The sequence below is a fragment of the Nyctereutes procyonoides genome, unplaced genomic scaffold (assembly GCF_905146905.1).
Source record: "Nyctereutes procyonoides isolate TBG_1078 unplaced genomic scaffold, NYPRO_anot_genome, whole genome shotgun sequence".
Lineage (NCBI taxonomy): Eukaryota > Metazoa > Chordata > Mammalia > Carnivora > Canidae > Nyctereutes > Nyctereutes procyonoides.
Window position 1 is genome coordinate 15,178,154 of NW_026575043.1, and position 13,055 is coordinate 15,191,208.

The 13,055-nt window shown below is 37.5% G+C and overlaps 1 protein-coding gene across 1 annotated transcript in view; it reads right to left on the minus strand.

Annotated features, from left to right (window-relative positions):
* Positions 1–709: 709 nt before the first annotated feature.
* TMEM170B (transmembrane protein 170B) overlaps positions 710–13,055 on the minus strand; it is a 33,601-nt gene continuing 21,255 nt past the window's right edge. Inside the window, exon 3 of the mRNA XM_055322891.1 lies at positions 710–8,439. Within this exon, the coding sequence (XP_055178866.1) occupies positions 8,309–8,439 (131 nt within the window). The 3' untranslated portion in view covers positions 710–8,308. The remainder of the gene's footprint in view (positions 8,440–13,055) is intronic.

The following is a 13,055-nucleotide window of genomic DNA, read 5'->3' on the forward strand; positions in this document are numbered from 1 at the left end:
GAAAATAGATGAGCCTGAGTACCTAATACCAGCCCCTGGAAATCCCTAACAAAAATTCAAAATTCAAAATATTCATAAACTTGACAATTGCAAATCCTGAGTTGACAATTTTTCAAATCCCCACAACACCATCTGGTCTTGGTCAAGAATGAGAATTTTATCATAATTCAGGCAGGAGCTCCCATAATGCTCTGTAGAAGCTGACAGGGCATACTGGAGAAAATACACAGGTAAGAGAGTAAGAAAACCCCAGCACAGCATTATTAGCTGTGTGACCTTGAGAAGTTTTCACCTGCTCAGAACCTCCAATGCTTTATCTGTAAAGGATTACCTTCATAAACCTTAGTAATCCACTTAACTTGAAGGATCACTGCGTTAAAGAATACATATGAAAAAAAAATACATATGAAGCGTCTAACAGATAGTAAGTACTCAATAAACAGTCGTCATTTATTAATAAAAGTGATAGTATGCCTTTTAAAACAATAATTCTTAGAAGAAGATGTTTATTTGGCCTACAATTGGTCCTGGGTAAAACAATAAACTCAACCAAGTTCACCTTTTGGGCTTCTTGCTTATTCCTGCAGCAGTACTTCCAAAATCCACAGGTAAAACCAGCCAAGAAAAACGGACAGAGGGGTAAGAGAAAACATTCGGGTTTGCAGCAAATGAGTTGAAAAGTTATGTCATCAAGAGTCAAAACACCCCATAAAGCTTTTAAAGACAGGTTTATTTATATATAAGTGCATGAAATTGAATACAGAAATTTTATTAAAATACTGTATATTACAAATTTTTAATCCAATAAATTCTGTGTAATGACATTTAAGTGCTGGATTCACTGTTAACAGTTGTCTTGTGTGTGTCAGGAGAGAGTTCACCCTGTATATTACAAAGAGGAGAGAGACACACGGACCTCAGAAACGGTCCTGTGGTGAGACAATGGATGATACTAATTGTGCATCTTTTCTTTAAAGCAATGAATTGCAACCTAGATCTTGTGTTTGCAGACCAACTTTCTATAGTCAAAAATAACTTGCATATGTTTATTGCTGCCCTTTGAAGAAAATGAGTGGTGAAAAATAACTTAAAGACCAACATCCCTAAGGCTAACCTGATGCTTACCACAATTAAAATAATTAAAGTTCACTGCAAAATTTGTGTTCTCCAGGAAATTATGCTATATACACAGTGAGATTTGTACATGAATTGGGAAATAAAAAAATCGCTTATATAAAATTAAAAATCAATAGTATACAATATTTACAGCTTGTTAGGTATTATACATAAACATAGTTTTTAAAATAATCCTTCAAAATTAAACTGTATTATGTAAACATGCAGTACACATACTCATACAGTGTAGTTTATAGTCTTAACAGAAGGGGAGGAATTGTGTTCACATAATGTAGGGTACTTCATCACGTATGCCTATGTTTTTGTGCGTTACCCCGTCCAACATTTATTCTTCCTGTCTTTAAACTTCACAGTACATTAAGTATTTCTATAGTAAAAATAAATCCCTGATGGTAAACATATTCCTAAAGGTTACAACTGTCTGCCCTTGTACTACGGTATAAACCTAACACTGTTCACACTAGAATTTCTAGTTTACAACAAAACTAAATTTTAAAATCCCACACTTAATTGTCTTGACTACATTTTTCTCCATTTCAAACTTATTTGTAAAAAGAAAAAGTATATAGACAAATACTACATCATGAAAAGGTGATGAAAGTCGTTGTCATCTGTCAGAGTCAATGGCAAAATGGCTGATTTTTATTCACCATAAGGAGTTAATTACATCGTCCCTAAACTCTAAATCCCAGTGACAAGTGTGTCAATCCTGAATCCTGCCAAATTCACTTTGCAAAAGTATCTTAACTTCCAAGGCACTAAGGCACCATTTAGCTTTTAAAAACTACTGTTTCACTAAATGATTCATCAGTGATCTGAGAGTTAACACAATTTGAAAGTGAATTTTTAATACCTATTGGGTAAACTATATTTTTGCTATTTAAATCAAGACACTTTTGTTGATTAACTTGAAGTTGATGCTCTCATCCTAAGATGACTAAAGTCAAGGATTAATACTTCCTGGTACAATCATATGAATTTCACCAATTTATAAGACTAAGATGCAAAATACTGTGGAATTTTATTTATTCATCTAAATGTGTACAGCTCATGTCTGTATGTCTGTGTGTATGTGTGTGTGTGTGTGTGTGTGTGTATTGCATCTGATACCACAAATACCAAGAAAGTGTCGACAATCAGACTATTAACTCACCCAGTACTGAAAGGAAATAATTTTTAATTACTTTTCAAACAAGTGCTTCTACTTTGTTCTCTATGGAGAAAACTTTAAAACGGTCCTTCCACCAAGATACTTAGTGATGATGTGCAAACAAGAGAAATTTCTCATTATCAGTAGTACTGTCAAGTTAACATTCATTTATTACAGGGATCTAAAACAAGAGATGATCCTTGGAAATTATCAATATGTGGTTAGGAGAAAAAGGGTTACAGTTATGGTAATTATGAATTATAGTTTCTCTTTCTATATATTTGTGTTGATACCACTTTCCAGTTTCAGTTACATACCTAAATACATTCCCCAAGAAGGGACAGGCCTGGTACCAGTGAAGGGGCATGGATATGGGTGCAGGACATAATCCAAAAAAAGCATGTAAGAGGTTCATGCTCTCTTGACTTTCCTATAGCATTTATTTTTCAGTAAGATTATAGCTGCATAACCATAAGGTGTTAAGAACATTTTCTTCTAAACCAGCACTTCGGAGTCTATCAAAAAACTGTACATATGTTTAAATTATACCATATGACAACAGAATGGAAGGAAGAGGGAGATTTTTAAGAAGCTGAAAAATTAGTGCTCAAAATCGACAAAGGGTTATTATGTAAGTTCAACATATGTGCAATGAGTTTAAAGATGAGTCCTCTATACTCAACGGAGGAGGAGACAGTTGCAGTTCATAGCTCTGTTCACTCAGAAACTTGGGTGTTTCCATCAATTTAATAAAGTATTAACTGGTACATCTCCACATCTACTGAAAATACATTACATATTAAGCACTACCTTCCCAAAACAAATTCACATATGTTTTTTAGATAACTACTTTAGTAGCTTCCTCAAAAATGCTGTACTGCCTACACTGAACAGAGATCCCTCCGTGAGAAGAGCAAACCTATCACACTACACACACACACACACACACACACACACACCATTGGATTGCAAATACTGTGTTAAGTCTCACAAAGAAACGGCATGTAGTCGACATGCAGCAGAAATACTCACACAGTGTAGTTTTACAAACCTAATGAAAGGAGGAGGCTGTATTCCCATCACCTAGGGCGCTTCCTCACGTTCTCCTAGGCTTGCCCGCCTTACCCTCCTTCTTACTACCCTCCTTCAAACTTCCCGCTGCCACAAAATGCTACCGTGTGTTAGAAAACCTTATCATCTTTAATCAAAAAATGTCCTTTTGTACCTGAAGAGTTCTCCCTCCAAGATGCTATAAAAAAGGACTAGGAGTTAAGAGAAATTATGAGCCAACTAATTGGATCACTAGCCCTCAGCACTGAGAGTCTCACCCCTGATTATTAAAAGAAACAGCAATTTACACAGCTACCCAGCAAGTGGTGCCAACTTCTCTGCAATTTATGTCTACCAGAATTTCTTCGTGACGTTCCATGTTCTTCACATTTTACAAACAAGTAAGGACTCTGAAGAGATTCTGATTAAGACTTTCCGAGAGGGGAAAAAAATTAATAGCAAGAGTGAAGTAGTTTCAGAATATTTCAGAAAATATTCTTAGCATCTCGTGACTTCGTGAATTATAACATGGACATAAAGTAAAAATAACAGCGTTTCCTTGAAGTTAGAAACAAGTATGGTGTATGCACCTTTGGTCCATGAGGGAAGGACGTGGTAGGCACTGAAGCCCAGCTCCATTTCCTACAGAACTGATGCGACACCTGAAGCCTGAAGCCCAGGGTGGCGGAAGAGAAGTGGACACAGAGAACACGCTTTCCCATCCCTAAAACAAGGATAGTTAGGTTAAATGTCGTGGAGATTCAATGCATGTCGGCTGAACGATCCAAGGAAGTGAGCAGGATAAGGCAGAGGAGTCAGTGCTGGCTACCCTCACTCTTTTTCTAGCTTAACTAGCAGTGAACAGTCGGCTTGCCCTCACCACTTCCACCGTCACCCACTCCCAGAGGTGGTCTTGGAGAATCTGGTGATTTTCGTAATAAAGAGGTGGAGAGGAGGTGAAGGAAGCAAGATTGTAAAAGACAGTGTTTAGTCTCCTTCTTAAAATACGTGCAGGGAAAATGTGGAAATGGAAGAAAGTGGATGAATTTTACAAAACGACATATTCAACTGATGTTAAAAGTTAATTTAAAAAATTCCAATGACTTTCTATTGATCATTTACTGCCAAATACATACTGCTTTGCATTCATACACCAAACGTCACCAAGTGACAGGCCCTGGATTGGAGTTGATGTTGCTGGCTTAGCAGAGTCTAGCATTCTGTCCACCATGTCACCATACTGATATCCCAATTACACGAAGTCCACTTGGTGGATAAACTGGGAAAACCAAATTTGGGGGCAGGGGGGAAAGGACTTAAACTCTCAAAGAGAACCAGGAAATGAAGTGTCCCAACCTTTTTATGATTTATAATCACCTTCCTAGCTCTTGGTGGACTCAAGGGCAGGGATCCATCTCGGCCATCCTTGTACAACTTACTAAAGAAAATACTCAGTACAGCACCCTGAAAACAGTAGATCCATCAAATAATGTTTACAGAATTGAATTAGTTGGCCTGTGCCACTGTGGGCAGAGTAACATGGCAACGCCACCTGTGTCTTAATTAGACCTTCTCTGAAGTTCTTTTCAACAACACTCTTTGATTTTTAACTTAACCCTGTTCCTTATATCACAAATGCATGATATATAGTGCAGCTCACTTCCTTATTTCTCACTTAAGGTACAGACAACACCCTTATGCTTTTTTAGGCAGTGGAAATGTACATTGCAAACACTAAGAAAGTACATCGGGTAACAAACTATAAGACTGTTCAGTACACATTAACATCTAAAGTAAGAATGATTAAGCTGTGGGCACTGAATGGAGCCACCATTTAAAAATGCCCTTATTTTAGGCAACCAGTGGAGTCATCCATGGGGCAGATCACTTGTACCTCCTTCATCTAAAAGTTTTATGCATCATTTGTAGCTTTGATGGGCCTCCCTGATTGATTCTGATCTCTGGACAGTTCTAACCAGTATGCTAAATGATAATTAGTTTGGGCATTTTGGCATAGATCTCTTCTTTGGGGAACTGATTTCACCATTAGCCATATTTTAGTAAACATTTTCTTTACATAAAGGAGTGAATAAACTCCAGAGGATTTCCCCCTTCTTTCCTGCATTTATCACAAAGAAAGTTTACTGCTAAATCACATACAAATTTTAAGAAGTTGTAACCTAAACACGTCAACAAGGGCTTTTGTCATATCACAAACAAGGGTCTCCAGCATTAATAAACCAAGAAAAATTTCCCCAAATTCAAAAATCTCAAACATCCTTATTTAAAAGATCATTCAACTGAACAAATATATATAAAATTCTCTACTAGAACATGAAAGTGTTCACTGAACAAAAGCTTTCCAATTAGATTATATTCATATATAGCAGCTTTACATATAGATATATTATGATATATCTGTGTGTGTAGATATATATCATTAAGCATTTGTTGACTCTGTAGGAAAACCACTGATTAAAAAAAAAAAAAAAATCCCGGCATAGAAATAGCTATTTAAGACAATTTCATTGATTCACACTATTCAACTGCATTTTAAAACATCAAGAGAGTGACAGTTGCACAAAATCTCAATGAAAAGAGCTAAACGCAAAGAAACCAAAAATTCCCCCAACAGTTAAAAGTACACACACACACACACACACACACACACAAACTCATAACATAATGCAACCTGATGGGGAGATAGCTGCAGGACACTCCGTAGACTATTAACCATCCAATTATATCTCCGTTCTAGAGCAAAAACAGGAGTTAGAATCTCTTTGGTCCACACATTGATGGATTTAATGTGTCCAGGTAATTTTCCAGCTAATTTTGGATTCTAAACCATGTGCTCATATTCCCTTACCATGATAACTTTCTTAAATCATGAAACAACCATACATTAAAATAAATATCCATACTGCAGATCTGAAACAATGTGAACACATTAATGGTAACTCCTCTCAAAGAATATGAACACTTGAAATTACCGACAGAACAGCCAAAATAAAGGAAGAACACAATTCAAGTCTAAAAGAAAAGGAGAAATCAAATGGACTTGGAAAATTTATGCCTAAATTTAATTTGGGAAAACATCGGGAATATAAAGAACACATGAAAATAATTTTAGGCTTGTACATAATAGTCAATTTTAAGATTTACTTCAAAGATCTCTAGGGATGCATAGCTGCTTATTGTTTGTTTTTTTTTTTTTAAAAAAAACAGATTTCCAAGCCACCCCCAAAATTGGCTTCCATGCTGGTAAAAGTATCCTCTTCCCCAACTCCCTATTGTTAAATCATTTATATATATTCTGATTTTTGGTGGAGAAAAAAATGGTGTGAGTAATGAAGGTCTTAAATTTGAATGCGACCTAATAGAAATGTACCTTTTTTCTTTTTTTAAACCAAATCAGGTTATAAAACAGTGAGGCTAGAGAGTATGCAGATTATTTTTTGGATTGCCCTTGACTTCATATCTTCTGCAGTGGCTTTTTGAGTTAGCACATTTATTCTAAGAGTACCTGGCATTTAAAACAATCTCAGTAGGAGACAAATTCAACCAGGTTCTGTTTTCCCTTACTCCTTGCACTCTTGAGAACTACATCTTGTCAAAACCTCTTCAAGTGTTTTGTACAAAGGACTTTTTCATTCTAATAAATGTCATCACTAATTCGAGTAGACTTAATTAGCAGTGCAAATTGAGAACTGAACAACAGACCACTCTAATATATGATCAGCACTGTACTAATCCGCTGAAATTGCCAAATTTTTAAATTATTTGCTATATTCCCCAATTTTTACTTAGCAAAATTATGTTACCACATGCCCAACGTAAGATAGTTTATTACTCTTCTTATATAATGTACTTGTTACTTATCTACAAATGAGGCTTTTTGTTTTCACAGCCTAATTTAGGCCACTCTTTAAACACAGGTAATACTCCAGAATGAAAGACTGCTTATGTTTTGTCAAAAATCAAGATATATGCAACAAGTTAATATGATCCCACCGAGATATTAGTTATAAAGATGTTTTCTCCATGAGAAACATGGCAAGAACTTTCTTTAGAAGGGTCAAAGAATGCAACATGCATTTCAGACTTTTTTTTCTTACAAAGTTTATAAGAAAATTCTCAAATTATATTTTTATGACACACGAACTACAGTCAATGTGTGTGACCCACAGGAGATTTTGAATTCATATCAATAGAGTAGTTAGGTAGGAGGGAAACTAGTAGAAATGTTATTTAGGTGAGCGGAAGGGATGCATCCTACAGGTCTACTTTGAGTCCTTAAAAGAGTTTAGCTAGTTTGCCATTAAGTATTATTTTTCCACATAAATTAAAGTAAATAACAATAAATGCTTACATATATTAAAGCCCTAAATCCCAGAAACGTTCGACATTGAAAACCAAGCGCATTTACCGCATATTAAATGATTCAGTATTCAGCACTCATACGGGATTTAGTGTCACAAAACAAAACCAAACCTCACTGTTACCTGAATTCGTGTGGAATATGGTTCACAGCACTCATCTACATCTACACTTGCAAATTGCCACATGATCAATGTTTTTCAAAAAACAAAAACAAGCAAAACAAAACAAAACAAAAAGGCGAAAGAGAGAGAGAGAGTTTGGCACGTGTATCAACTCCTCCTCCGCGCGTCCCGTAACCCAGCGCGGCGCTGCTCGGGAGGACAGTGCGCAGCAGCGCGTCCGCGGGCGGGCAGCTCGCAGCTCCGACCCGGTCCGGCCCCCGGGTCCCGCGTCCCCGGGTCCCCAGGCGGCGCCGGCCCGGGGCGAGGCACGTAAGGTGCAGGCGGTGGTGCAGCAGCGGACAGCAGGGGGCGGTCTCCGCACGCAGCGCGAGGCCTCGCCTCCCGCCGCCCCGCGACCCGACCACGCCGCCTTCCGAGCATCTGTACATCGGCCTCCTCCGGCGAAGCAAGCCCTTCCCTCGGGGGCTCAGAGCGTGGCGAGGATCCTTGAAAAGCTGATGATCAACGTCAATACAGTCTGCCCCACGCCCCACACCAGCGCCTCCAGCGGGGCCATGTTCTTGCCGGCCACTCTGTAGATGCCCGCGACGGCTGCACCTGCGAGGGGCGGGGCGGACAGACAGAGGGACACGGTCACTGCCTGGGCGCCCGGGAGGGAGCCCCGAGGTCGCCCGAGGTCGCCCGAGGTCGCCCCGCCCGCCCCGCCGGCAGGACAACCGCCCCTGCAGCTCTCCCGGCGCCACGACTCCATATACTGATGATTATGAACCAAGGCACAGAAAACCACACACTTTAATGCAGTTTCTAAATTATTCAAGAATTTTTTTTAATTAATTCTTAAATGTCATGTAAAATATCAGGATACTTGACTATTACATTTCGGAATCTACCATAGAAAGTAATTTATTCTTTTTTTTTTTTTAATAAAGCATACAACTGTAAGGTTAGAGACTAGTATCTTGACATTTAATAAAAATGGAAGATGAACCCGACAATCTGATCTGGGAAATATGTTTAGATAACGCTCATTTCAGAGAATGCGAGGATCCCAGATTTACAGGAGTCTCAGAACCCATCTGATTCAACACTTCACCTTATTAATATACTATATAGAATGAAACATTTAGAGTTCCCACAGATTGAAATGGCCTTCAAATTTTCCCCTAGAAAATGTGGCCAAACAAAAAGCAAAACCAGAAGTAAATGATTCGGAGACACTGAAATGACAATTACTTGAGATAGAAATCTGTTCATTAAAAATTAGCTAAGAATTAACTCTGTAGTTCTCTTAAAATCTCCTAAACAAAAGTAACTGTGTTCCTCTAAAGAGATATAAGTGGAAAAAGCAAATTATTAATCTATATATATTTTTAAGAAAGAAATTAAAATGTATTGCATGTTTACTACATTATACTACGTATCTTGGTAGCAACTTTACAAATATCTTGTTTGAATAACATTCTACTCCAGAGCAGTATTACCTAAGAAGAAAAACAGAGGTTCAGAGAGGTTCGATTACTAGCCCAAGGAAATACAATAAGGACAAGGAGGGGAATGTCAATCTAGGTTAGTCTGGCTATAAATCCCCAAATCATTTCAATCATGTCACACATGCACTAACTAAGTGAAAAAGAAAAGGAATTCAGAAAATCATAATTTGGTAATATCCTCAAATTTTAGATTTAGGTAACATCCTTTAAAAGTTTCAAAGATCCGGGATGCCTGGATGGCTCAGGAGATTAAGCATCTGACTCTTGACTTTGGCTCAGGTCATGATCTCAGGGTCCTGGGATAGAACCCCAACTCACGCTCCGCACTCAGTGTGGAGTCTGCTTGGGGTTCTCTCTCCCTCTCCCTCTGCCGCTCTCTCCTACACTCTCTCTAAAATAAATAAATCTTTGAAAAAGAAAAAAACTTCAGGGATCTTATACTTTGTTATTAGAAATATTAAAATGAAAATATTAAAATAAACCTGAGAAATACTGTTTTCATGTGGCTTTACCCTAGGTTTCTATGACTATCTTCAATTTTAAAAACATCACTTGGTCTCTCTCCATCTCGCCAGCACTATGTTTTCGAAAAGGATCCAGGATGTGGAAAATCTAAGCACTTGCTAGCTCAGGCTGCCTAGGCAATGGTAAGCGAATGTGTCAGGTCAAACACCTCATGCTTCTATGAAGTGAGGAGCATGGATTACAGAGCCAGACTTGTGGTCCAAACTCCGAAATCCACTACCTCGCAGATGTGCTACACAGGGCAATCACTTAACCTCTCTGTGCCTTATTTCCTCAACTGTAGAGTAGGTGGGCATGAAGATGAAGAGGTACTACTTAGAAGAGTGAGTGGTCCTAGCATGTACCCTAAATTGTGGCTAGTAAACTGTCATAGTAGTAAATGAGAAAGGTATTTCCAATCAGTGATTCAGCTTTCGGTAAATGGTATTGCAACAACTAGCAGCCACTGGAAGGAATAAATCTAGGTCCCTAATTCACCCTACTCTCTAGAATAAATTTCAGATAGTTAGTTAAAGAACAAAATGTTAAAAACAAAGCTATAAATGTAAAGTTTCAAACTGAACAGAATATACCTATGGTATTAGGAAAAGGGGACTGCTTAAAACTACATTAAAAAGGGCAAAACCCATAAAGAGACAGACTAGAAGAATACTTGATTCATGTCCAGAGTACACACACACACACATGTATGATAACCAAGGCAGTACTTTTCGTAATAGCAAAAAACAAAAACATCACAAAACCAAAAGCAAGAACCCAATATCCATCAGTCTGGAGTGGGGAAACTATATCAAGCCCACACCATGAAACCCATACAATTTCAAAAGAAAAATAAAAACCTTATGAACTGACACAGAAAGAACCTAAAACATATCATTTATGCAGCAAAGAAAATGAACCCTAAAGCTATATATAATATTCTCTACTAGAACATGCATCCACCATATGCAGGTGTGCATGTATGTAAACATGGATATATGTATATATGAATGAATGTAATGCATAAATAAAAATCTGGGGGGAATACAAGCTACAGATGGGGATTACACTGAGAAGAGGACTGGTTTGGGAGTGCTAGTCAAAAGAGACCTTTGTCTTATCCATAATGTTTTGAGTTTTACAAGAATATATATACTCATACATGACTTACGTAATTAAAATTCTAAAAATCTAAAAATACCCACACCAATTTGCCTAAATTTCCCTATAATTCCAAGAAACTTTCATTATATTTATAATTTTTGTGCCTTTGAAGTTCAGGGTGGGGCCTCTTGGCTGGAGGTAGAGGACCCAGGAAAGCATGTTTGGGGCATCTCTCATAGGGGTTTAGAATTTAACTGGAGGTCTGGAGCCATGGAAAAGCATCCTAAGAGACAAAGTGAGAAGAGAATAAGAAAGAGATTTAAGGACTAGAAAATGAGTACTGAGAACCTTTCCACTCCACTATCCTCTTCTTTCACAAATAAGCTGACGCCTTAATTTAGGATTTGGCTGGTCTGGTGATTAAAATGGATTTATTTCACTCTGGAAGGCCCTTGTTGTTTGAGGAAAACCCAACAAAGCTACTAAATAACCCATTCTTCTTTAAAATTTTTCAAAGAGCAGAGGACAAGCCCTCCAAGTCTATGTAGTATAATACAGAAAATAAAACAAACCACCATTTTCTTTCCAGTGGATAATCAAGTAGGGAACATTTTGGAAGTTACAAGTGCCCTCCAAAAGTAGATTTCCAAAAAAAAAAAAAAGTAGATTTACACAAGTCCCCAGTATGTTGAGGATTTCACACTCAGGAGCACTGGTCAAAGAAGACTATATACCAGTGGAACTTTCAATCTAAAAGATCTGCAAGAAAACAATTTTGTGTGCCTATTAAACAAATTTGGAAACGCTGCTATTGAATATTGAGCAGACATAAAAGAGTATTTATAAAAAATATTTGTAGGGATGTCTGGGTGGTTCAGTCAGTTAAGGGTCTAATTCTTGGTCTCGGCTTCGGTTGTGATCTCAGGGTCATGGACTGAGCCCCACATCAGGTTCTGTGCTCAGCATGGAGCCTGCTTAGGGTTCTCTCTCCTTCTCTCTCTGCTCCTCTCTCCCCCACTTTCACTCTCAAATAAATAATACATATGTAGAGTATAAAATAACAACAAATTCCCAAGTACCATCATCCAACTAAAGAGAACATCACTATTTCCTTTGAAGTTCCCATGGACTCTACTGTTATGTCCCATTCCCTCCCTGAATTTTTTAACATTCCTTTGCTTTTTGTCAGCTTTACCACCTTCTTGCATCCTAAGAATATGTATTACTTAGTTTTTTAAATAAATTAATTTTCTGTAAATTGACACTGTAAGTATTCTGGAATTTGGGCTCAAATATTATAGGTCAGAAAGCTACCCATGCTGTTTTAACTACAATTCATATATTTTCACAATTGCACAGAATTCTAAGCATGAACATACCACAATTTGTCCATTCTACTGCCAATAACATTTTTTTCCAATCCTTAACAATGACAAACAGTGCTTCTGTGAACATTCTTGTGCGTGACCCGTGGTCCATTCAGAGTCAAAAATTTCTCTTCAAAACATGGGTGAAAGTAGAATTGCTCAGTGTTATGTTATAGGCACTTTCAACTTCACTAAGTAATGCCAAACTGCTTCCAAAGTAGTTGTACTGATTTATATTCCAGATACTCTCTAGCTTCAGAAGAAGCTGTTTTTTTTATTTAATCCTTGTCAATTTGATAAGAGTTGTCATCTCTGTGATTAATTTGCATTTCTCTGATAATTCATGTGACTGAAGTTTTCTTCACATATTAGAGGCCAAGAGGGCTTTCTACTTTTATGAAATGCCTGTCAAATCTTTTGTCCTTTTTTCTATTGAGTTTTCTTATTTGATTCATAAGGTCTTAAGATTATAGTTTGGATATTAATCTTTTTCTATTTATATATATTAACAAATATCTTCCTCCCAGTTTGTAGTCTTCACTCTGTAGTAGATTTTGCTGAACACTAGCTAGTTGAAAGAATACAAATACTATGGTCTTTATTTTCTTGGTGAAATACAAGGCTAAGTTAGGCAAGAATGAAGAAGACACAAGCAGAACAGGATGCTTGAAAGAAATGATGCATGTCTGGAACTGCCACTACCAACAATGGTATAAAGAATCACTTAGAAATAAGGAAAGACCCCTTC